This window comes from Danaus plexippus, chromosome 20 (genome assembly GCF_018135715.1).
Source record: "Danaus plexippus chromosome 20, MEX_DaPlex, whole genome shotgun sequence".
NCBI lineage: Eukaryota > Metazoa > Arthropoda > Insecta > Lepidoptera > Nymphalidae > Danaus > Danaus plexippus.
This window is the reverse complement of record NC_083550.1, coordinates 5,329,355-5,356,962: the sequence shown is the minus strand read 5'-3', so window position 1 is coordinate 5,356,962 and position 27,608 is coordinate 5,329,355. Positions and strand designations below refer to the sequence as shown.

Sequence of the window (27,608 nt, the reverse complement as noted above, 5' to 3'; positions counted from 1 at the left end):
TGAAGTTTTTTTTTTTTCATTATTTTTAAGATGTTTTATTTTCAAAGGAAAAATAATCTCTTTAAACGGATGAATACGATAACAATTATTGCAAAAATAAATTTATCCAAAATTGTAGTAAAATATGTAACGATCTGTGACTGTTTTTCAATGGATTAACCAAAATTAGTGATAATATTTTCTCCAGTAACTATTAAACCCAAAAATATTTTCTGAGAAAAATAATTTTTTTTCAGCCTTAAAAATAATAAGAAATAGTTGCTGCTCTATTTATGTTCTGTAATTTTTAATGTTTTGCTAAAAGTTGCAATACATTAATTAAAATTTACAAATACAGTTTCCTACTTTTTATAATATATTTCCTTGCAATTATTTTAATTGAAAATATCACCTTTTGTATTTTTTTAATATAGGTTGATTTTAAATATGGTTTCTTTAATATAAAATTCCTTTTGCCATCAAATTAGATTTAAGTGACTGGGATTTCTGAAATATCATAAAAAAATATTGTCGAAAAAAAAAAAAAATTAATGTTTCGAGTGAAATTAAACTTATTTAAAAATGAATGAAGTGAGAGTACTGTACAAGTTACGATATTAAAATATGTCTAGAGAAATATGAATGGATATTTTTTTCTTATTCGTTGTTATAAAATAATATTAGTTCGACAAACTTCCTTGTATATATTTGATTCTAACTAAGATAGTTGCTAGTTGCATATACTGAAACAAAAGCCGGCGTTGCTTAAAATGAAATATATCTCTTTATATGCCAATTTTATGAAATAATGTTATATTCCTTATTCTGTAAATTTACTAATATTTAGTTATAAATTGTCTTACACGGCGTTCTCGTATTCAGAATCAATTTACAGTTTTTTGTCAAAAAGGCGAAAAAATATGTATTTTTAATTGACAAAAACAATTTTATTTTTATATTGATATCCGTTACTAAAAATTAACAACAATGATAAGGCAGGAAAATAACACAAAATTTCTTATGATTATAGCGTTATTCAGCAATCGTTTGGACAAATTACGAGATAATTTTAATGAAACAGTATTACAAGGGTAATTATCATGAACGATGGATGAATGGATGGACGAATGATATTTGACCTCTAGGATTGGTGTGGCAACTTACAAAATACATTTAAATAGCCCCCTAAATATTAAAATTGAAAATAAAATATCAGACTGTAAGTAAGATTGTGATCTAAAAGGTCGGCAACGAACTCTGGAGTCTTCGGGCTCCACAAGTGTTCATGGGCGGCGATGAACACTTACCATCAGATGGCTAGCCTACTCGTTTGCCTCCTATCATATAAAAAAAAGATTTTTTGATGTCAATATTTAAAGTGTATGGCCAAAAATTCTATCGAAAGCTAGTATGTGGCAGAATTACATTGAAATTATTTATAATATTACCTAGAACATAAATAATAATCAGACCTCATACTATATGTAAAGTGAGTACCAATTTTACTTACCTGTAGCACCTGGTACCCGAGAATTGGCCAAATCGATATAAGCTAGCAGATACATATGTATACCTTTACTGTACATACTAATACCAACCTATTGTTTAGTATGTTTTGTCCATTAGATAATAAGTAGGTTCTAGAGGCCCTGGGATCTTGGACTATGAGTTATCACACCTGTTATTATGTCATCATAAAATACGACAGCCATTATAATTATACCCTTAGGGCTATTTTATTATGTGTTAAGAGTAGAGAACTATTATAGTCATTACAAACGATGATAAAAAAATGTAAACAAGTAATTGATGAGAATGTTTTTAAATATATTTATTCAGAAGTAATGTGATTTATAATTATTTGCATTCATTGTATTAATTATAATGAATTTTAAAGAATAATTATTTTTAAGGCAGTAGAGCCTAGCTGTGGTCAAGTAACTATATCTGAAACGTAGCCTGGCTCGACCAGGGAAGTGTCATACTGTCGCGGAAGATCGGTGTGAAGTAGTCGCTAATGGCTGCGTTTTGTCCGATTCGTCCTTTCCCTTTTCCCACCATTTCCTCTCCCGGGTTGTTGATATGTGCAATAACCTTCTATCCTGCATCAACCTAGTTCTGTTTTTAGGTGTTGGGATTGTTTCATTGCTCGTGCAACTGCAACCGTGCAACTCCGGATTGGGTCCGGGGCTCTGCCATACCCCGTGCCAGCAACACACAAAACTCGACTCTCAGTTCTAAAAATAACCCTCACCTCAACTAATTCCAATCGTTTAGGCTGTTTGCTCGTTTGCTCCCTTTACTAATAAAAAAATTAGAAGTATTAATGTCAGTAGTTTTAAGAATGTTTCCACTCTAAATAAAAGGCGGCCGTGCCAAGATTTAAACCATTTTCATCCAATCGTTCGGAGAAATGAGTATTGCCTGAACAGTGAAGGATAATGACTTGGCTAAAAACCGTGTTTGTTTTTCTAATCATATCTGTGAAGTGATATAACATAATAAGTGACGTGACGAAGAATTATGAATAAATACGTGTATTATAAACTAACTGGTTTTTGATTTTCAAAACCGGTTCTCAACAATATTATATGGTCCGACTAAAATAAGGCACAAAAACTTCGTCCCTTCTCTTTTACATTTTAATTAAGACCAACAGGTTACATACTTATTTTGTTTTAACATATTTTTTTCTAACAATATATTTTCGTCTTGATCTATATTACATGATTTATCATTTACAATAGTACAGCACGAGAAAATATCGCGTTAATATCTTATCTAGATAAGATCGTGGCCTCTTAAAGTGTTAAAACATTTAAAATTTTCTATTGAAATGTACGCTCTGTGTGTATTGTTGTTGTGCGGAATTTCTGTACGCGGTGAAAAGTTTTACGAGTTAAACATTATTCATTATAATGACTTTCATGCAAGGTAATGTTATTCCTAAGTGAAACAATGTTCCTATTGACTCTCGTCTGTTATGTAATGTTTGAAATTTGAAACTTTTTATAAATAAATGAATAGTTAATCAACAGTTTCCAGACTATTTTATTTGTTGGATAGTCTAAATTGCTTATTTTCTATGTTACAGAAATTAAATTGTATGTAGACACATGTTTAATAAAAAATATATTGTCTTAATTATAAAAATTGATCATTAAAAAGATCACAATCGTGTAAATAACATTATAATGATACAAAGAACACGCGTGATAGTATAATTATCGTAAGCGATCTTAATATGTCGGAGTAGTGTGCTCGGACTATTCTTGTGTTCCATTCCTGATGATTTACAGTTTAAGAAAAATAACACAGATTTCAATGTTTTGATTTGATTTACATTCAAACCGAAAGAGTTTCAGATAACAATGTGTTTTCAATTAATATACTGGATATAATGAATCACCGCTCAGAATATTTGCCTTTTTAAAAACATTCAATACGATTTATTATTTCTAAAGAAAGAGCCATCGGCATCACTAACAACACTAACGTCACTTATTTCAGTATATTCCAACATAATTTTAAATTAACTTCGTTTCTTGTAATATAAATATGCTTGTATTTATTTCTTGAAAGTTCTATATTCTTCAGCGGTCGTCACTTCACCGTATTGTTCACTATTGAGCGGAACAGTCACATTTATAACCAAATTCAAAGATAGTTCCGATAATTCGTCCAATATATTAAAATGTTGATATTGGCCAAATATTCCATGATGAAAAAATGATAGTTGTTTAAAAAAAAATAGATTTCGTTTTAGTTATAACAATAATTGTGATCAACAATAAGCTTTTATAACCATGTATTTAAAGTTAAAGTAAATCTATATAACTATGTGAATATAACCAATAGACTTCGAAATCCACAAACGCGCCCATATACTTATGTATATATGTTTGTAAATTACTATACATAGGTATATAATTTTTAATTTTGTTATTGTTTCAAAGAAATATATTATAATATTATTGTTAAATATTCTAAGTGTATATATTGGAGAGATTCGAAATCGATCGAAATCGTTTAAAAATTACACCTTTTTACCCAACAGTACATATATGTAAAACAAAAAGATCGGAAATATATTTTTTATATAACCTATACTATACTATTTCTAATCTACAAATGTGGCTTCTGCGTAAATTTAAATATATGTTAATTTTACTCGTTATTAGATTCGTAGAAACTAGTCCATCTGGATCTGTCTGCAATCCGACAGCAGCTCCTTGTATCGGAGGATTCGCTCGACTCGCAACCCTTATCAGAGATGGACTCGAGAGGAATCCAGAGTCTTTAGTATTAAACGGAGGCGACTCTTTTCAAGGAACTATCTGGTATAATTTATTGAGATGGAATGTCACTCAGGATTTTATGAACATGATCCATCACGATGCTCATGTAAGCGATGATATCTAACATCTATCAAAGGATACATTTAAAATATGTAACAAAGATTTTCGTATACACTCGTTCTAGTCGCGTTGAGGATATACATATATTACTGTGAATTTAAGTATGTATAAGAAAAAAATGTAATTTTAGGTATTTTTTATATATATATATATATATTTTTTTATAGTTATTATTAACGAAGTCACATTTCCTTGATACAAGTATTTGTGGTTTATATACAATTGTAAAATATTTTGCGAATTTTGTACATAATATCTACCAAATATCTATCTTCATAGGTGTTAGGAAATCATGAGTTTGATAATGGTATTGAAGGTGTCGTTCCATACCTTCAACATCTCAAATCTCAAGTTGTTACCGCTAATATTATCGACGACGATGAACCAACGATACAAGGACTGTACAAGCCTAGCATTGTAGTCGAAAAGGGAGGTCGGAAGATTGGTATAATAGGTGTTATAATATCGAGTACTGACGTAAGTTATTTTACAAAAATTAAACTCGAAATTTTTCAATGGAAGAAAATCTAAGTATGCAAAACTAAAATTTTCAGGAACTCGCAAGTACAGGAAATTTAAAGTTTACGGACGAAGTTGAAGCTGTTAGACGAGAAGCTGAAAAGTTAAACGAGCAAGGAATAAATATCATTGTGGTTCTATCACACTGTGGGATAGATATAGATCGGTACAACAAATTAAAAATAAGATTATTTATAAATTTGTGTTGTAGTGAGGTTAGTTTCAACGATATTACGTACTGATTTCAGTAAAATAGCCCTTAATGCTGGTCCTCATATAGACATAATTGTCGGAGGCCATAGTCATACACTTCTATCAAACAGTGACCCTCCAGAAGGTTCTACTTGGACTCCATTGGGACCTTATCCCGTTGTGGTAGAACAGGCAGCAAGATCTGTAAGAAAACATGTTCATATTATAAGAAGTTTTAAATATTTTTTTTAAATCTGTTTCAAAAATAGATTGTTTTAAAAGGTTTTGGTCGTATTTCTTAAAATTATTTTTATGGAGTTATTTGTAAAAGGGGTCTAAGGTAAAAAATGTTTATTATTTTAAAGTAGGAACTTCTTTCAGGTATTGATCGTTCAAGCTGGAGCTCATACAGCATTTTTAGGAGAAATTAAACTTAATTTCAATGATAACGGAGATCTTATCAGTTGGGTTGGTGATCCTCATTATATAGGCAACAATGTTCTTCCAGGTGAAATATTTATTTGTTAGTAAAAAATATTAAATCTTTTGTACAAATTATAGATTCATAATTTGTGTTTCACGACAGCTCCTGACGTCTTAGAAAAGATTAATGAGTATCTGCCAGTTATAACTGAACAAGCAACTGAATTGATTGGAGTCTCTAAAGTCCACATGTCCTCAAGATGTAATTGCGGAGAATGCAATCTTGGTAGTTTCATTTGCGATGCTTTTATGCACGAAGTAAGTAGCATAGTTTTATTCCTAGCTGACGTGGGCTGTGAATTATAAAATTATTATCAGTGTGAATAGTTTAAAATATAGTTTTCTGAACTGTACCCTTCCAGTCATGAATAAAAATTAAGTTTGAAGGTTCAACTTAAAACAATATAACTTTTTTCATATAATTCCATGGTTTTTAGAAGTGTAAATAAGAAGTCTTTAATAAAAGTCGGAGCGCTTAATGCAAAGATATAAACACGGTTTAAAGTATTAGCAACTATAGCAAGCATAAATAAGAAAAGCAAAGGCAAAACAAAGCGACTTCAACGATATACTATTAAATCTTAGAAATGATATATAATATTTTTTTGAGGTTTTCGTGTATTTTATTACATTGCTTTAATACTAATACTTTTTGAAAATGCTTTTTTTAAATATGAAGATTTAATCGTTATTCACCTATTTAGTCTCCGCAGTTTTTATATAGTATTAATGCTTATCGATATGTAGGCTAAATTACAAATGAAATAATTTATAATTTTTTTTTTAGACTGTAGTTAAATCAGGAAACAGAAAGTGGAACGAGGCGAATTTCTGCGTCGTTAACACTGGCGGTATCCGTTCGGACGTCGAGAGCGGAAGTAAATATTTTTCTTTATCAAAATTTTACATATTGTCCACTTTATAGTCATTGAAAATTAATATCGATTTCAGATGTGACATTTGAAAGGATACTTCTCTCAACTCCGTTTGAGAATAATGTAGAAATATTTGATCTGAGAGGTGATCATGTGAAGGAAATGTTGGAGTACGCCGTGTCTAATAATCCGTGGCCCGGAGCTAGGATGGTTCAAGTATCAGGTGTGTATAAAATATTACAGACGAGCCCCTAGGAGTATGACTTTTTTTAATTTTTAGGACATATAATTTTTTATTCGTCAAGTATTAAATATTCTATGTATGTCCTGGTGGCCTGGAGGTTAAAGGACTGCCTGTCATACGTGAGGGCGCGGGTTCGAAACCTGGCAAGTACCAATGTGATCTTTTCCGAGTCATATGTACTTTCTAAGAGTATTTAGTCACCACTGACAAACGGTGAAGGAAAACATCGTGAGGAAACCTGGTCTTATAATTTCAAATTATAAGATTGAAATCGCCAACCCGTCTTGAGCAAGCGTGCTTCTTCTCTAACTTTCTCCATGCGAGAAGAGGCCTGTGCTCAGCAGTGGGCTCTGATAGGCTGATGATGATGATGATGATGATGATGATGATGATTAAATATTCTATGATAATGTGACTGAAATACTATTTTCGTGAGATCAATCTCTTATACTAAAATAGCAATTGTTTTGTGACAGGTATGCGAGTTATATTTGATGGAGCCCGTCCCGTTAACAATAGAGTTGTAAATGCTACAATAAGGTGTAATTATTGTGATATACCAACATACGCGCCTCTGGTTCCGAACAAATATTACAAAGTCGTTTCACAATCTTTCATCGGAGGTGGTGGCGATGGATTTAGCGTGAGTTACCATTTGGTCTCTTTATGAAACATTCGTTATAGTTTTAATGTGACGGCACAATTTTAAGGAATGCCAGTTCGTTTGGAAACTGCATAATAATTTGATATGTCCGAATATTTGGATTATAAACCATTAAGAATACGAGAAGCATATTATTTAGGCTTCATCCCAAAAATTTTCTGAAACGGTTATAAAGCCAATATTATTACATTAATTGAGGTGATAGTTGGTAGTAAAAAAATATATAGTCACTGAATATGGAAGAACCTTCAGTTGCATAAATGAACTGAAAGAAAGTATATATAACGAAATAACGAGAAATGTCCTTAAAATAATATATTTAAGTTAACCTGAGATTATTAAAAATACATTTACAATGAAGCTTAAAAAAAAGTTGTTTTAATATACATATATCTTTTTCATATTAAAAAAATATATGTCGGTATATATGTCGAGAAACTTGGAACTTTACACAACTAATTAGTGATATTGAGTTATGTGTAGAAATTTCCTTTGAGCAGAAAACCAGTTAAAATATTTAAAGTACGAAAGTAAACGGTGCAATGAAATTAAACAAGTTAAACAACGGTTTAACGTTTGCTTTAAAGCGGGCTAAGTTGAAGATATTGCTCGGTTAACTATTAGCCGTAAAATAAATATCTATGGGAACTAAATTTAATAAAATCCTTTTTTTTTGCCGATAAATTTTTTAATATTCGTAATACGTACTTCATGAGACTCGTATTAGTTATAACTTGTACATATCTGTCACTAATTATATTTCTTTTCAGTAATACGTGTAAAAAAAAAAATAGTTAGTGTAACAGAAAAATTTGCTGTTACGTATGATATTTTTTTTTTACAGATGATATCAAATAATCGTCAAAACGTAGAAGTGTTGGGTGTGGATTACGACATACTGTTACGTTACGTACGGCATCAGTCGCCGATCATGAAGGACTTGGACGGACGGATACTGATAAAAGATCCCTGTTTAGAGAACTGAATTAATAGAATTCTCCCTCAATTATAGTAAAATGTCTTTTGTGTCATACTTCTTATATAAAAAACCAGCGATGAAGATTATTTATATGCGCAATGAATGTCATAAACGAAGCTATGTTGTTGGCACTTCGATCCTCATACAACTTACTTACAGAAGTTTGTTAGCTTTGAAACTTCAGCCTGATTTTGAAGGCCTTTAAGGTCAAGCAATAGCAAAACTATTTGTTTTAAGGTTATAATAAAATGAATTTTATGTAATGTTCAATTTATTATCAATGATCGTATAGTTTATATAGTAAATAGACGATGAGAGAATGTCTGTTTAGTTGCAAGTTCGAGATAGGATCATTGCATAATTATTAAATAATTACCTCAAATAGATTTATGAAATTTAATAACAGTTACAGTATTGCTGTATTTAATAATTAAATTCACTGTCGTATACCTTGTGGTATTTAACCGTTCCATGGAATATTAAGTTGGAACAAAGAGCTTTCTTAGAACACAATGAGAGCCACATTGTTTGAATATGGCGGTTTTCATATTGTAACATAGAATTAAACTTAATTTTAAATGGGATACATTTGTTTTTATTTATCACTCATACTTTGGTTATGGAAAATTGAAATATTAGAAAAAATTATTTTGTGATCCACTTTAAGGCACGTAATATAGGTTTTTCATACATAGTATTCGGATGATCACATGGTTTAATGTTTATAATTTATTACCCACTTTACGTTCATAAAAATTGCTACCACAATGTGCTTTCATGAAAATTACACATACGTTTTTGAATATGACAGTGTAACCTATTTTAGTCTTCTGTAATTTTCTACTATCAAATGTGAAAAAAATATAAATTTAACTTTTAAGTGTAATTCCAATCAAAAACTTAAGTAACCTTACGTTAAGTGAGATTTAAATAAAGTCTTATTGCGTAATCAGAGTTTAAAAATATCATTCAGATACTATTATCTACAGGCAATAATATTTCATTCGGAATAATAAAAACTGATTTACGGTAATTTTATATGTCGGCGTTAATGATAAATATGTAATAATTAAAATAATACTAATTATTACTCAACTGATTTGTTGGTTTCGTTAAATAACTTTTGATTGTAAATAATAATTTTAGTTTTATTTAGAAGTAAAACGACTCAGACTTCATCCACCAATCAGTGAATCAGGTGAGTTGTGAAGGGAGGGGACGGCTCCTATATAAGCAGTGCTAATCGTCGATGAGCCAGTGGTGGTTCGGCAGCCGTCCTGTTCACAACTCATAATTGTGGTCAAGGGATCCGCCTGAATCATCTACTTATTTTAATAAGTACTATAAAATGGAGGATAATTCTCTCAACCGTGAGACTTCAGAGCCACATAGCTCGCCCATACTCCAATCGCGAGCCGACATCAGAAGTGGGATGGATCCAGCAGGTCCATCCTCTCACGCAAAAGGAGGAAATGTGCCAAAGAACTCGGATACCTTTCGGGCACTGATCAGCCTTCTGGAAACATTATCTAAACAACAACAGGCCAGTATGCAAACAAATGACGATTTCCTTTCAGGTTTACTTTTCAATTTGATTTCAAGAAAGGCCAAGGTTAAGTGACATCTATATCGCATCGTTTAAACCAGACGGGAACGTGCCTATAAGGGACTGGTGCTCCATGTTGCAAAAAATCACTGGAATATAAGTGACTCTGAAATTTGTACCAAAATAGCTGGATTGTTAGAAGGCTGAGCTAAAACCATTGGGGATACATGGCCTGTCAAGCCATCAGTGTCGAAGGACACGCGAAAAGCTTTAATACAAACATTTGAACCTGAAGCGAGATACTCTAATAACATATTAAAACTTAGAATTTCAGGTTGGACACAGCGCATCCAGCATCCAGTTAAACCCATAACAAAGGCGTGGCAGATCTGGAAACGTGTAATAAACAGCGATAAGGAGAAGGATGCTGTTGAAGCGGTAATTGGCTGTGTAGATAATGAATACTTGCGGCTTCGTCTTGTGTCAAGTGTGAAAAAGCTGGGCATATTCAGACAAACTGTAACAAAATAACCGATATTGTGAGTGATTCACAACCATTGTTGAGTTCAAGTTCTAGTTTCGACAGATCGGAAGGATCCAAAACCACGTGCAGTTACCGTGGCAAAATTGGGTATGTAGAATCTACATGTTTCGGAAAAGGTTAGTGAAGTTTCAAACAAGGTCGACTTATTAAGGGAACATAGCGGAACGTTGACTCCAATGAATATAAGCGTGGGTAACTTTAACTGCGTGACATTCTACGACAGCGGTGCTTCCCGGTTTTTGGTAAGACGGTCGCTGGGCTCTTTCTTTCCATGAAAACGAGAGTAATGTCTATTGATGTTCAAGGGGTGGGCAGGGGGAGCGTTCCAATATTGTCGTGTCAACGGGTCAAGACTTTGTGCAATGTTTAAGATCATGAAACTCTTTGTGACGTTTTGTTGGTGCAGATTTGGTTGGAGGAACAGGACTGACTGTGCTCATTACGGAGGAGGGTGCTGCTGTGGTAAGACATTCTACTATTGATACAGTGTTAACTTTTGAAATACCCTTTCCAGATATTGACACCGATTTGGCCAACGAGGCGGAGATTAGGAAGTTGTAGGGTCTTTTGGCCAAATACTGTGCTACATTTGCTACCGGAATACCAAAAGCCAAAGTGGGGTCAGGAGGTTTACACATACAACTCAGGGACCCACTTGGAGTGGTATCAAGACGACCTTATAGGATGGCACCAATGGAGCGAAGGAGGGTTGAAACTATGAGCGAAGGAGGGTTGAAACTATTATTGAAGATTTAATTGCCAGTGGTGTGATCCGAGAAAGTGCTTTTAATTTCGAAAGTCCTGTGGTTCTCGTCAGGAAAGGGAGTGGCGAGGATAGGATGTGCACGGGTAACAGTGAACTTAATGAAAACACTATTTCTATCAAGCTTTCATTGCCCTGGATAGACTCTACGAATATACGGGAATGCCTTTTGGGTTAACTGGCGCTTCGCCACTGTTCCAACGGGCCGTCATGACTGCTCTGCGGTTGTTACTGGATAATATTTTGGTCTATATGGATGATGTCTTGATAAAATGTCAGAGGGTTTGCAAGCTCTCGACGGGGTTTTGGCTGTTTTGTTCGAAGGTGTTCCTTCTTTAGAGCAGCAATTAATTGTCTCGGTGACCTGATATCAAATGGTGTTGTGCGCACGGGTCCGAGAGGGGTCGAAGCGCTCTAGAGGTCTCCTGTGCCAGCCCGTGTTAGGTAAGTACGTCAATTTTGTGGATTAACAGGTTACTTTATACGTTTTATACCATCGTTTTCCGAAAGTGTATTACCACTTTATAATTTGACCAAGAAGGATGATAAATTCGAAATGACAGCTGAATGTGGAAATACCAGACTTGATGTAGTTTGGCGTCTAACCTCGGCACCAATACTAACCATTTTTAAGGAAGATTGACTAAACGAACTATATGCAGATGCAAGCAGTACAGGTCTTGGCGCTATCCTTATCCAAATAAACGAGGGTAAGCAATATCAAATAGCATGTACGAGTATGAGAATAACGATTCCAGAAAGTCACTACCATGCTTATGAATTAGAAGCTCTTGCAATGGTACACTCCGTAAAAACACTTCAGACAGTACCTTTATGGAAGATATTTTAGTATAGTTACTGACTGTAATGACATAAAATCTTCATCTCAATGAACTTTTACCAAGAATTCACAGGTGGTGGTTTTTTTTAAACATTACAATTTCAAAATTGAATATCGACAAGATTTTTTCAGCAGAAATCGTATTATGTGTATTAACTTAATTCAAAACATAGATCCACGACTTAAGGACGAACAGCGACGTGATGCTGATCTTGTGTGTTAATTAAAAATTTGGAAGTGGCGACATGATGACCGCTTACCGTCTTCATGACCTTGTTTTGGAGCGTAAATACCAGAATTGGAGCGTAAATACCAGAATGAAGAACCAGGATCCAAAAAATGGAAGCAAGTAGTTCCCAAATAATATCAGTGGAGCATTATTAATTGCTATCATACTGCTCTGGAATACTTCGGGTAAGAGAAAACACTTGTCAAAAATTCGTGAAATTTATTGGTTTCTTGAAATGTCCACAACTGTAAGGCGATTTATTGATAATTGTGCCATTTGCAAAACGAGCAAAAGATGATCAGGAGCCAAACAGATACAAATGTATCCTATTGAGAAGAAATCTATCCCATTTGATATGATTCACATAGATGCGACGGGGCGCCTTACTAAGAAACATGATAAAAATGAATGTGTAATCGTAATAATCGATGCTTATACAAAATATGTAACCTTGACTTACGCAACTAATAAGACAGCAACCATGGCGCTTCGTGCACTGGAATACGTGTTTTCGTTATTTAGGACACCTAGACAAATAATTAGTGATCAAGATACAGCTTTTAAATGTCGAATTTGAATTTTGTAAATTTCATGGTATTTATCAACATTACATAGCTCCTGGCGTAAGTCGCACTAATGGACAAATTGAACGTGTAATGGAAGTAATCAAAAATGGGTTAACGATTATACGGAACTACGGAACTAAGGATTGAAACTACGGAACTAAGGATTGGAAGAAAGGTTTGAATTCTCTCGAATTGGCAATTAATTGCACTAAGCACAAAACTACGAATGTATGTCCAATAAAAGCTTTAACTGGAAGACAGTGCGCAGTACCTGTAGAACTACTTACGTTAATAAACGAAGATGAAAGGATAGTAAATTGAAGGGATAGTAAATTGAAGTCAACTCGATGATTACATTAAGAAGAAAATTAACGTTAGGAGAACTCAAGATAAATTAAGGTTGGACAAAGGAAAGGCTAAAGTAAAGGAAAGGTTAAAGTTATAAGATTGGAAAAGGGTGAAGTTGGATTAGATCTTAAATACCCTGATGCATATGAAATCAAAAAAAAAATATATTGCCTAACGATCGATATCAAATTGAGATAGTTGGAATAGAAAAAAAAAAGGGTTTCTCACGAACAACTGCGGTTATCTCCAATACCAGATGAAAATGCTATAATTACAGGGTTCCGTGTCGGCGTTGGAAGGTTTGTCAGTTGTTGGATCAAGCTTAACTCGAGTAGAAGTTGCGTAGAAGTTGGTGATCAAAGTTTCACACAAAATACTAATTCTATCAATTCATCAAAAGATTAAATGTTTGCAGTTTTACGCTTTTAAATTTTGTTGAGGACAGGGTCCTCCAAAATCATGAGTTGTATAGATTTTGTTGAGGACAGGGGCCTCCAAAATAATGGGTTGTATAGATTTTGTTGAGGACAGGGGCCTGCAAAATCATTGGTTGTATAGATTTTGTTGAGGACAGGGGCCTCCAAAATAATGTTTTGTATAGATTTTGTTGAGGACAGGGGCCTCCAAAATAATGTTTTGTATAGATTTTGTTGAGGACAGGGGCCTCCAAAATAATGTTTTGTATAGATTTTGTTGAGGACAGAGGCCTCCAAAATCATAGGTTGTATAAATTTAAATCATGGGTTGTATAAATTTTGTTGAGGACAGGGGCCTCCAAAATCATGGGTTGTATAAATTTCGTTGAGGACAGGGGCCTCCAAAATTATGGGTTAAATAGATTTTTTTGAGGACAGGGACCTCCAACAATATGACTTAAATAAATTTTACTGAGGAAAGCCGGTTTCAAGATTTTAGAAGCAAAGTTGAGCAGCTGAGCAGAGGAACCTCCAAATTTTGTTGAATAGATTTTTTAATAGGTCGAGGGCGACCTTTGTGCAGAATGGCCGTGTCGGCGTTAATGATAAATATGTAATAATTAAAATAATACTAATTATTACTCAACTGATTTGTTGGTTTCGTTAAATAACTTTTGATTGTAAATAATAATTTTAGTTTTATTTAGAAGTAAAACGACTCAGACTTCATCCACCAATCAGTGAATCAGGTGAGTTGTGAAGGGAGGGGACGGCTCCTATATAAGCAGTGCTAATCGTCGATGAGCCAGTGGTGGTTCGGCAGCCGTCCTGTTCACAACTCATAATTGTGGTCAAGGGATCCGCCTGAATCATCTACTTATTTTAATAAGTACTATAAAATGGAGGATAATTCTCTCAACCGTGAGACTTCAGAGCCACATAGCTCGCCCATACTCCAATCGCGAGCCGACATATACGATTACATTTAGCAAGGAAAACTGTAATATAATAATAATTTAGTTTTACTAATATTGGTGCATATTCAGTTCCAATATTACAAAAAAATTATTAAAATTAAGAAGAAATTCAATTTCTGTACGACTATTCTGCTTGCAATCATTTTGTCGTGAATCAAGTACTGTAGTTTTTTAACCCTTTCTCAGAAGAGATGGGAATGTCTGTGACAGATTTTACGTTTTATTTTCATCCGATGCTTCCAAATTTCAATAATCTTCTTTAAAGAAAAACGAAATTAATCTGTCGGAGACAGTTTTGTCAGACGTAATGATTTTAAATGCAAAATATTCATAGGAATATTTTATTTGGATTATCGTCGTATAATATTGAATCTATGTCACAAAAATGGTATAAATTTATGTCATAATTTTAATATCATATACAGGATGTAATTATGGTTTTCATCATATAAAACAAAACCAATGTCAGAATATATAGTGCAGTAAAGGTTGTAAATGTCTAAAAAAATATCTTATTAGAATTGTAAACACTATGCATACGCATTACACACATTTAGACCCAGAAGCCAAAAATGTGATAAGGCTTTTACAAGTTACTAATTATATTAAGTTTTTGAGGAAGGAAGGCTAAATTGATGTGTGACAGAGGTTAATAGAATAAATATCTAGTCCGAATCATTTGTATGGAGAAAGAAATTATTAAGGAAGTCACTAGTGAGGAGCATTTAAATTTCATATAATCCATCTAAATATGGGACATTGGTTTATGATTATTGTAAATAGTGCAGACGTAAAAGAACCACAAGATTCGGAAACATGTTCATATAGACTACAGATTCTTGATTTAATAATTTAAAACTCAATTGGATTTGCTAAATAATGACAAGTGACATCTTTGTTTATTATGGGAGAGTAATAAATAAAATTAGTTTTTTTTCGTAAAGGGGTCAAACGAGCAGACAGCCTACCTTATGGGAAGTAGTTACCATCGCCCATCGACTCCTGCAACATGGTGTTGCGGATGCGTTACTGTCCTTGAGGTGAAGGGCATGATAGAAGGATGCTGATGGTGAAATTATCATCCTGTAAAATGGCATTGCCCTTTATCTGTCGAGTTTTGTGTGTCACTGGCACCTGGTATGCAAGAGACCCGGATCCATCCCGCAGTTGCAGGGTGTCCCTGTCTCCCCATGCGTATGAAATACCCTCGACACCTCAAAATATACTTGGGCTGATGCTGTAGAGAAGTTCATTGCACACATCAAATCCCGAGAGAGGAAAGGTTGCAAAAAGAAAGGGCAAGCGGCTCTCTCACTCATTTGACGAAACGCAAGACTACTTCACGCCGAACCTTCGTGAGAGTATGGTACTGCCCCGGTCAAGCCAACCCATGTTTGAACTGTAATTACTTGACAACAGCTAGGCTAAATTATTCTAAAATAAATAGACCTCATAAAACAGAGCCATAAATTGTGATATTGCTAACATTAACACAAATATTAACTGTTAAAAAGCTTGTAATTCAAGATTATTATCCACTATTGCTTTATTCAGTTGATAATAACTTAATATTTTATTTTAATTCATTTCTAATGGTTTTCAAAATAACTAAGCTTGTATTTGAATACATGGAGCGATAAAGTTTGCTTATCTCTTTCGTAGTACAACGCCACTATTAAAGAGAATTTTGTACGCTCATAATATATATTTGGATGCTTTTGCCTTATGTTTTATGTGACTGTTCTAAATATTAATGGCTCTCGGACGATTTTAAAGGCATTTTTTTCTAGAATTTAGATGATGTAAATAGAAAAGAAAAACTTCAAAAAGATTGCCGTCGCGGGCAGCATCACTGTTACTCATCAGCCATATTGCTTTTAAACAATCCTATGCAAGCTTATAACAAGAGTGTGACCTCTTTGTCTTGGGCGAAATACGTTGTAAACTTTTATTTCAGTAAAAAAAAAAATTCGTCATATTTTTGCGAAGGAAATTGTTTTCTTTTAATAATTTTGTTTCAGTTTTGTTTATTTTAATAGAGCATACAATAAGTAGAATACATTTTTAAAATTTGACGTTACTGCAGAAGAAACACCTGGTATATAACTTTGAAATCTTATGAGCTATAGAAACTTTCCAATTGATAGTAAGTTCTGAAGTTTTTAAAATAATTTACATCTCGTAAAGCGCACACTAAAGCAGCTCATAAAAATCGATATAATTGGTATTAATTTCTGCTTTTTAATGTACACTAATACACACACGGCTTCATTACTTTGGTTTCAAAACAAAAGCGCTTACAAAATAAAATTATATACGAATAATAATCAAAAAAAAATTGAATTGCTTCAACAGTATATTAAAATAATTAAGCAGAGTTTATCAATGAAGATATAATGCATATAACAATCGTAACTATGGACAAAGTATTAATGAATAGTATAAAATAAAATTGCATCTACACATGCAGGCTTTGTATGACTTTCTTGAAATCGTATACGGACGGTTTTCTAATGCTATTATAGCTACCCTACCGTCTCAGTATAAATATATTATTATGTTAATCATGAATAAATTAGTACTAATTATATTGAATAAGAAAAAAATATTTAAATATTAGTAATTTAAGGACATAAAAAGGGAAAAAACGTTTTCACTGATGAAGTAAAACATACACTGATTGTGGGTTATTTTTTATAAAAAAATTATATAAATATAATAATATTATAGCTTTAGTATTTAACATCTATGCTGACTATTATACAACCTATTTGATTGTTTTACTTTATTATTGTCTTAACTTTTATTTAGAAAATTCTATAATATATTTAAAAGCTCAACCATACGAAGGCTGTAATCAAGTTAAACTATGACAAAAAGTTTACTTCACTTCACCAAAAACTAAGCTGAGGTTAAGATATTCTTCTCCATTATCTATTACCCGTATTAAAATAATTTAAGAGCAGTGAACTTCATAAAAGCCATCATTATTCTTAGGTATACAATTGAAATATAATATAAATCTGATATTTTCACTAAATATGTAACAATAGTGAATACTTAGAATACTTAGAAAAGATTATAAAAGATTTTTTTCATAAAATAGTATTTAAGTAACGTAAGCAAATCCTTATGAAAGTAACATCGGGCTGAATTTGATGTTTCAAGAGAGATCAATGTTATTTCACGTTACGAGTTAATTACATTTCCAATTAACATCAGATAATTGTCAAAATGTGAGAATGTCGAGTTTCGAGTGTCACTTGTTACAATACTAAATTTGTTAATATATTTGTGAGAGGTAGGGGATCCACGTGGAACCGAGGCCAAGACCCTAGTCCTTTAAAAGGCTTTCGAGTTTGGGCGTTCAGTACCAATGACGATGGACGGGTTCCCATTTTGAAGCAAAGATAGTCTTTACTCAATGGATACTTGTTTATTGCTAACAAATTCTTACAAAGAATGTTAAGAGTTGTATAGCAGATATTCTGCTACTGTGGCTCTTAAGAGCGACCAATGTAGAATGAATTCAGTACGATAATGCTTGGACTTCTGTATTATAATTGTGTATTATAATTCTGTAAATTTAAGTAAATTCTGTATTATAATTGTGGGTAATTGAATAAAACTAATCACCTGATGTTTTACTAAAATTATTTACATCAGTGAAGTGGGTTATTTGAAAACAATTTCAACGAAAACACGAAAAGGAAAATTTTTGATACGACAAGCCTCTCGGCGCGATATATATGTAACTAGGAACCAACCCGGCTTCGTACGGACCTGTAAACCTATATAAAATACCCATTCCACCACATATTATTTTGGTATATCGCAAAGACTTCAGGCAGCGTTTTCGTTAAAAGTTCTCAGACGGCTCATATTTTCCCGACATCTTAAACAAACATCGTTAATGTACACACAAGTATATACAAAAGCTTAACAAATTATATACTAAAACCTTCCTCGAGAATTACGTTATCGGGTGGTTATAACTGTTTGATAATAGGTGTAGTAGTTTTTCCGTTTATCGCGAACAGACAGACAGACAAACGCGGCGAGAGACTTTGTTTTTTATTTTTTAATATGTATTGATATTGATAACGTGTAAATATAATATATATTTTATTTCTGAATCTTTTAAAGTGTATTATTTATTTTTATACTATATTCTCTATATCAACTAAGTTACGTAGCATTAAGTAGAAACAAAGCGCTTGTAAGTAAGACAATGAGATCCATATTGTACGAATAGCGCCTGTTGTGGCATATAGATTAAAATTTATTTCAAATTCAGAGAGTGCTTTTTTATAATCCCTTTTGTTCACTCCCTGTTCTTAAGATTATTAAAAAATACATTGACGCAATAATTTTAGAAGATGTATGTAAATGCATTATGTTTTGAACATCAATAAAATTTATATATATAATTTTATTCTGAATGTCTTAAAAGAATTTATCACAATTAATTCCTATGTTATTTAATTTTCTTTCAATTATTATTAACAAAAATAAAAAAATTGTGTCATAATTGTGTATTAGCATGAAAATAATTTGGCATATAAAGTTCATTTAATAAATTCTTTGATTCACATGAATTAAGATAAAATCTAATTTTTTCAAATTAAATAAATAAATAAAAGTGGTCCAATCCATACTAATATTATAAATGCGAAAGTAACTCTGTCTGTCTGTCTGTCTGTTTATCTGTCTGTTACTCAATCACGCCTAAACTACTGAACCAATTTGCACAAAATTTGGTATGGAGATATTTTGATACTCGAGAAAGGACATAGGCTACTTTTTAGCTCGGGAAACTAACGCATTCCCATGGGAAAATTCAGGTGGGCCGATCGCTTTTACGCCTTAACTACTGAACAGATTTAAATGAAATTTGGTAAGGAGATAGTTTGAGACTTGAGAAAGGACATGAGTTACTTTTGACCGCGGGAAAACAATGCATTCCCACGGGAAAAATCACTTCTCTGGCCAAGGAAGGAAAAACAAAAAACATCGTATGTAAAAATGTATTGCAGTAACCTAACCTATGACAAACACACTTATTATGGCCTCATCCCATCTCGGCACAATTCAAACATACGTACAAAAAAGTACAGCTCAGGTTTTTTCATACTACTATACAAAAAAACAATCCAATGCGGACGAAGTCACGGGTAAAAGCTATATATAACTAATTCTGAAATTTACGCGGACGAAGTCGTGAACAAAAACTATCGTATCGTATAAAAATCGTGATGTCATTAGTGAGACGTAATTGTGCACATCAAAAAGTTTATGTTTTCGCTGTGGAATAATTTAAATAGTTGTTTTTTAAATAACAATCACAACAGCTGTTCAGGCGTGGTAATAAAAACGTTCTGTGAGAGGATTGGCGCCAATAAATTTGAATGGAATATGCACAGTGACGTCACAGAGGGAGCTACCTATTCGGTTAAATTTCAACATTTTTTTTTGCTAAATAGTTTAAACATTTTATTAAAACATAATTATTTAATGGATTGAAAAATCATTCAAATACCCAGTACGTCGTAGAAAAATTGTGTCACAATTTGTAATAGGTATTATACTATTTCGATTAATTGAAACATAAATAAATTATCGTAAATTTTTAAAGTTAAAATATTTCTACTTATAATTATTGATTCAAATACTTATGATTGAGAATAATCTCATAGGTATAGTTATTAAAAAAACTATTTGAATTTTTTTGAGTCGGAATTTGAGTCGGAAACTGTTTGAAAAAGTATTGTATTTCATTTTAAATTTTCATTATAATCTGATACTATAAATATCTTAATAATATATACTTATTAAACCGAATCGTTAGTAACTTCAATCAGTAAAAAGTACTTAAAAATATTTATTATACTTAAAAGTACTTATAATTTATTTTTGATTTTCTGTTCTTAATACAGTCAAAATTACGTAGAGATTAAAATTTCCTTTTAGTTTCGTCAGATTTTCTTTAAATTTCAATAATTTTATGAATCTGACGTTCTGAGTGTTTTTTTACTACGCGCAGACAAGATGAGAATGTCTATGACAGATTTTATATTTTTATTATCGACGACGCTTCCAAATAGATTGCAATAATCGTGTTTATGGGATGTGGAAATGAGAGTCTGCTAAAGACAGTTTTATCAAACGAAATGATTTAATATTATATATTCGATGTACGTGTATTATTTATTTACTTTTATTTAAACTATGTCATAAGTAATAAGAAATATTTCATATAGATTTATAATAGATAGACCAAAACTTTGAATAATAATGTATCTGTGTCTATCTTATTTTCTTATTTATATTATCTTATTAAAAAAAAGGTGAATATTTTTTTTAATTTAATAATCTCTTAATATTTTATGTCAATGGTTAAAAACAGATTCTGTAATTCTTAAGCAAAGGAAGAAATGTTCTTGTCTTTATTAAGTTGTTTCATTTTTCAAAGTCCTTTCAAAGCCTGTAATTAAGTAGGAATAAGAGACATTTATTAAAATCTCCAAATTCAGTGTCACACTTATTAACCGAGTTCTTGTTACCCCTGTATACAATTCAAAAATACTGTTTGTTTTAATTCTTTTTTTTTGATAAAGTTAAATAATATTCTAAAAGTTGAAATCACACATTAAATTACTTCATCATCATCATCAGCCTATACTGGTCCACTGCTGAACATAGGCCTCTCCAATTGCACGCCACTGAGATCTATTTTCGGCTACTCGCATCCAGCTCCTGCCAGCCATCTTGCGCAAATCGCCACTCCACCTTGCCTGAGAACGTCCTGCACTACATTAAATTACTGATTATAATAATATAATCTATAATCAGTTTTACTATAAACCTCAATAAAAGTGTCAATGAAAAGTAATTATAGCAAATATTATACTTAATTTTTTAAGAACTGAATTAATTATTTGGTTGGTTAGAATATAATGGAAATTCATTTATTTAACCTATTACAATTTAATATACTCGCAAGTGATAACACTTAAGTAATATGTATTTAGAATTTTAGATAGTCTCTTAACTAGATATGAAAACCCCTTAATGAGCATTTTCATATTCAGTGAGATCCGGACAAAGTGATTAAAGCAATTAGTTCCTTTTGTATCCTTAATTATTTGAAAAACCGGTTTCGAGACTTCATTTCTTCCATTGAGTATTAACGACATTAGTGTATTATATTAACAAACAAAATCTACATTCTCTTTTCGCTAAAATTATTCAAATAAGATTTTTTAAAGCAAAGTCACAGTAATACGATATTAATGATAATGGAACATCTGTTACTATTCCGAGAGACTTCTGAGAATTTTTCTTTCATTTTAAAAACACAAAGCTGTTAGTATTTCTGTTATTTTCTGTCACATTTCTGTTTTAATATTTCATTGGGACTGCTGATGTTTACTTTGCGGTGTAATTAATTAAGTTTACAGCTTGGTTGCTATGATATAATTTTTAATATTCTTAATATATAAATTGTTATTATTGTAGGTAATTTTATACTGTAGTTGTGTGTATATTTCTTGTTTGTAAAAAGGAATGTAATGGTCTGGCTGTTCTTTTGTGTGCTCACAAATTACATACTACAACATTCGTGTATTTGTAATGTCAGCGACTATAGTCATATCATGATCTATGTCTGACCAGTATATGATGAGCCATAGTCATGACGTTTATGTATACTAATAATTGTAAATTAATAATACTCTTAATTGGTATCTAGAATAGAAATTTCATAGAGATATTAGATCAAAATTAGAAAACCTCTGTAATTATTTCCACTTAAGTTGTTCAATAATAATTAATTCAAATTAACATATTGTATTGCGGAAAACATGAATCTCAATCAGGATATTATGAATTGTAGAAACAACATGATAATAATATTTTAAATAGTTCACTTGTCTGTAAAACTTTTTACTATTATTCAATCGGACATTTTGATGAAAATCATTCTAATCCATCAATTCTATCGACAACGTGTCAAAAGCAAACAGCATTTATGATTTATTCTTTAAAGATTTTCATTTAAACAAAAGTTTTATAAACATCGCCTACGTTGGACGTTAATGCCGTTTCCTTTATAAGATCCGACTGTTAGTTATAACCAAATAAAGATTCTTGAGATGAGTTCTTCCATCTTCCGTATACTTCATTATTATATTAAAACAACGATGAACTGTGATTATTTGGACATTCCGAATTTTTTATTCTTATATGTTATAAATATTTTATTCTCAAACATGAAATTGTTATTTTATTTTTATAATTATTTAATTAAAACTCTCTAAAAATAAAAAGAAATAATGGTACTGATAAGTGAAGACAACATATTTTTTAAATAATTTTTTTTGTAATAAAAGTTTACATCTATTTCCAAACAAAAAAGTGACAAAAGTTTTTAAACGATTAATATATTTCTGATTTTGTAGATTAGACTAATAACATCAATATTTCAAAGCGTTGCAGTTTTACATAAAATAAGTGCTGGTTATAAATAAAGCATTCCATGCAAAAAAAAAATATACTGAATGCTTATCACCGATTGTTATCGCAATTTTTTATTTAAAGACATTTGTTTCATAATATATATTTTTTTATTCTTCCAATATCAATGATGAACAGAATCTAAGTATTATTTTTTTCATACCTAATACCATTTAACAGTTTAAATACGAAAATTTGTTTACATCAATAACTTTTCTTTTCAGTGAAATTTTACTGCTCAAGTTATGAGTCGCAACTGGCTTTTGTTACTTTTATAGCGGGATAGCGTATATAGAATTCGTCCATCCTTATAGAAATCTTCTGATTTCACACTTTTAGTTCTTTTGGGGACTAGATTTGTTCTATCGCTGCCTTCATTTAAAACTTGCATAACAAATAACCACGACAAGCGATTCCCCTCAATACAATCATAATTATTCTATAAAAAATCTATCTAACTATCTAAATAAGTTCGTAAAATTCATACTCTCTTAAAATTACTTATTGTCAAACATCACGCAAGGTTTATACACTTTGGAAGTGAAAAGTCATGAAAAACTTTTTAAAAAGCCATACAAAGAAAATGACGAAAACGTGTTGCATTAATCACATTTAAGGCTTACTACAATTTTTTTCGTTATGTATCAGGTAATAAATGTTTTACCCCTGTTACACATAGTTTGACGTTTTTGACACGAACTTTTACAAGGCAATGAATTTTATAGCTACGTTATTTTCACTACTTTACGGAGTAATTTTATCCTGTTATTATTTGTTGACAAACAGTTACATTGATTGTAAAATCAATAGATTATTTATAATAAATATGTGTTTTTTTATGGAATCTGATTTGTTGCTGCTTTTTTATATTAATATTATAACAACATCATACCATCAACATTTCTTGGTTAATTGTGTTTTTAATATTGATATTTTTTTAATTTAAATCTATTTTACAACCACTAATGATAACTAAGTATGATGTAATAATTTGTAGAGAAACAATGTGATGTTATATTAAATAAATCTCATTAAAAATCTTAATATGAGTTTAATAATTGTGTAAAGAAATGGTCAACTTAAATATTAACCTAAAGACAGTCTTCTAATACGCTACATAAAAATTTTATAATGCCAAGATTACGATATAGTAGTCATGGCAAAGTCGATGAACTCAGTACGATGCTCGAAGGCCTGAATCGAGTCTCCCAAAAGGTGGGTCATACAATGAACATGGGCAAGACGAAATTCATGTCTAACGTCCATGTTGCACCTACCCCTGTAATGGTTGAGAACTCGGTACTTAAAGTTGTTGACGCGTATGTATACCTACGACAGTCCAGTTAGGAAGGTCGAACTTCGAGAAAGAGGTCAATAGCTGAATCCAGCTTGGATGGGCAGCGTTTGGGATGCTCCGTAACGTCTTTTCGTCCAAAATAACTCAATACCTTAAGACGGAGGTATTTATAAGTACGTGTTGCCAGTGATGACACATGGATTCTAAACGTGGTGCTTCACCAAAGTACTTATGAATAGATTCAGAGTCGCTCAAAAAGCTATGGAGAAAGTTATGCTCGGAGTTTCTCTACGGAATCGAATCAGAAATTAGGAGATACGTAGAAGAACGAGAGTCACCGACATAGCTAATAATGGAATGTTAGTTTATTAAGAAGACGGTAAAGATCATCTCATCTTAAAATGCACCCCTCTCCACTTATGGTATTGTTTCAAAATGTTCGTGGAAATATAATATGCAATACTTTACTTGTGTGCAAACAGTCATTTAAACTAAATTCGGACACTATGTGGTAAACTAATCGTGCGAATAGACCTTGTTTTCACCTAGTGAGATTGGGAGCGTGCTCTTTATAGACACGATACGTCTGCTCTGTCTGCTTTTACGTCATTTATGCACTAGTCGCTTAACAAGTCTAACGTTGGCACCTGACGTGTGACAGGCATGTCACGTCCTGTTCGCATAAAAAGACATATATTTGAAGATTGCCTCAGATATATCTTTTTATTTGGTGCATCTTTACCATTAAATAAGGAGATATTTTTTATTTTTTCATTAAATAATAATATAATTATTCCTCTCTTTGTGTAAAAGTGAGAAAAATTTTACGAAATTATCGAACGCAATATGATAAAAAAACAAAATATTTTAGGTCTCACAAAACAAATTAAGTTTTTACATAAATAATATTTCTTTTACTAAGAAATTTATCATGTCATGTTGAACATTTCCCTATATAGAACACTAAATTTCGAATCCCAAACAAGAATAAAAATCAGTTGATATCAAGATAATTTAAATATTAATATAATTTTTTTTTTCTAATATAAACAATTTTTTCTTTATAAAAATGAACATTCGTTAGGTTGAATGAAATAAATCAAAGGTATCAAAGTATTTGCATGCTATTAATATCAAGTATGTCTGTGTGGCTTACACTAACGTTTAATATAATGTGTAATAGCTCGTAATTTTTATTTTATATTGTAATCTAATTTACATTAAAGTGGTTTATAAAATGGTTGAGTTATTAAATTAAAATTGACTATTTTTTGAAGCTATAACAATAATGGTGATTGTATAAACATATATTTACAAAAAACATTTAATATATGAAGATTTTTTTAAAGATTAATTTTATAATAATGCCGTTTATATAAATTATAATATTTTTCTACTCCAATGATGTCTAAGCATTTCACAGTATTCATTTTAAATAAAACTAAGACAGCGAGATGACAACTAGATGAGAAATAACAAGACCAACTGACAGACATTTTCATCTCGTCTCACCGTGATCACGGTTGTAAAGTAATCCGAACGTCGGGAGTATGTAGTTTAAAATAATAAAAAACGCACAATACATTCAAAAATATTAGTATTTCTTTTCTAAAACTCGTTATTCTTCTTAATTAAGAATTGTTATCAGGTAAAATGACAGTGTAGAACAGATCAATGCTAACGAGAACTAGTACATATTCAAAGCATAGCAATTAACTTATTTTAATCTTATCTTTTATTGCACTTGCTGTATGTGTATGAACTATTTTACTAACTTTTTATTATCAAGATTACAAACCATAAATTTCCTAATAGTATGTCAAGATACTTTTATTAGATAAGATTAGAACGTTTAGTAATACCCTAATTTAAGTCCAATAAATTTAGAATTGTAATTTGAAGCCAGTTCTTCGACTTTCGAGCTTTTAAAAGAAGGGCTCAGTTTGGGGTTCATACCAATAAGATATTAACCATATGGTAAGATAATCATTACTAAATTAAAAAAAAACAGTTCCTCAATCTTTTAGTTTCTAAATAAAATATTTTTTTTATCAAATAAAAAGAACACACTCGAATTTTCTAAATACATTAATTCTGAATTTTTAACAAAGATATATATAAGCATAAATAACATGTTTTAATAATGAAAATATTTTTCTTTTGTTTTATAACGAACTAGGTAAAGAGCTGGATTCATTATCCTCCAGCGGAGATTTTATCAAATTAATGGTTCACATTACCGGATTATCAAAGCCGGAGTAGTTTTAAAATGGTTTTAATTTATCTTTCAAAAGAGATAAAACTAAATTTTAATCATATCTGAAAATGAGATAAGGTATGTATTGATGTTTGTCACTTTGTATGTATTATAATATATATTTAAAATACGCAATATTATATATGTCTCTATATATATAGGGTTTTCCATTAAGGGCGCTTGATCTTTGAAATGCAAAAAAAAATACATGTAGGAAAGATATTTGCGAAATTTTTTTTTATTTGGAAGGTCTATTGACCCCATTATGTATGGAATATGACATCATTCAAATGACCGCCACGGCTTCGGTTGGTGGCGCGCACACGAAAGGTCCAATTTTCGATGACTCTGGCGCACAAATCGGGCTGTATTTGATCGATGGCGTGGCGTATATTGACTTTGAGGGCATCGGTGGTTTGCGGCTTGTTGGCATAGACCTGCGACTTAAGAAAACCCCACAAGAAAAAGTCCAGCGGGGTCAAATCGCACGATCTCGGTGGCCAGTTCACGTCGCCTCCGCGCGAGATGACCATGTCCAGAAATTGCTCGTGCAGAACTTCCATCGTAGCGTGTGCTGTGTGGCACGTAGCGCCGTCCTGTTGAAACCACATGTTGTCCAGATCCATATTCTCGATTTCAGGCCAAAAGAAGTTGGTTATCATCGACCGGTATCGCTCACCATTGACGGTGACGGCCACACCATTATCGTTTTCGAAAAAATACGGACCAATCACGCCTCCGGCCCAAAATCCGCACCAAACAGTCACTTTCTGCGGGTGCATTGCCACTTGGTGAACCTCGTGTGGATTGGTCTCGTCCCAAATACGGCAATTTTGCTTGTTGACATAGTAATTCATCCAAAAATGCGCCTCGTCGCTGAAGATGATTTTTTTGCCAAAATCGGCGTCAACTTCCAACTGCTCTAATGCCCAGTCAGCGAACACACGGCGCTGTCTA

At 31.9% G+C, this 27,608-nt stretch overlaps 2 protein-coding genes across 4 annotated transcripts in view; one reads left to right on the top strand and one right to left on the bottom strand.

Moving 5' to 3' along the window:
- The window catches only part of LOC116774139 (UDP-glucosyltransferase 2-like), a 217,049-nt gene that overhangs the window by 64,037 nt on the left and 125,404 nt on the right, over nucleotides 1-27,608 (bottom strand). Inside the window, exon 1 of one of the 2 annotated variants that reach the window (XM_061523762.1) lies at nucleotides 9,073-9,087. The exons of the other annotated variant lie outside the window; for it this stretch is intronic. The gene's annotated coding sequence lies outside the window, so the exon portion shown is untranslated. Of the gene's footprint in view, nucleotides 1-9,072; nucleotides 9,088-27,608 lie in introns of those variants that run through there. 2 annotated transcript variants of the gene reach the window in all.
- LOC133318720 (apyrase-like) lies at nucleotides 2,399-8,937 on the top strand. 2 transcript variants are annotated; one of them, XM_061523756.1, is made up of 11 exons: nucleotides 2,399-2,638; nucleotides 4,161-4,383; nucleotides 4,677-4,874; nucleotides 4,952-5,082; nucleotides 5,165-5,312; nucleotides 5,490-5,616; nucleotides 5,695-5,849; nucleotides 6,379-6,469; nucleotides 6,543-6,689; nucleotides 7,187-7,353; nucleotides 8,219-8,937. In XM_061523756.1, the coding sequence occupies exons 2-11, from the start codon at nucleotides 4,357-4,359 to the stop codon at nucleotides 8,357-8,359; spliced, it is 1,332 nt and encodes a 443-aa protein (XP_061379740.1). In that variant the 5' UTR covers nucleotides 2,399-2,638; nucleotides 4,161-4,356; the 3' UTR covers nucleotides 8,360-8,937. The 2 variants fall into 2 exon arrangements, with proteins under 2 accessions (XP_061379740.1, XP_061379739.1); XM_061523755.1 differs by lacking the exon at nucleotides 2,399-2,638 and adding an exon at nucleotides 2,681-2,913.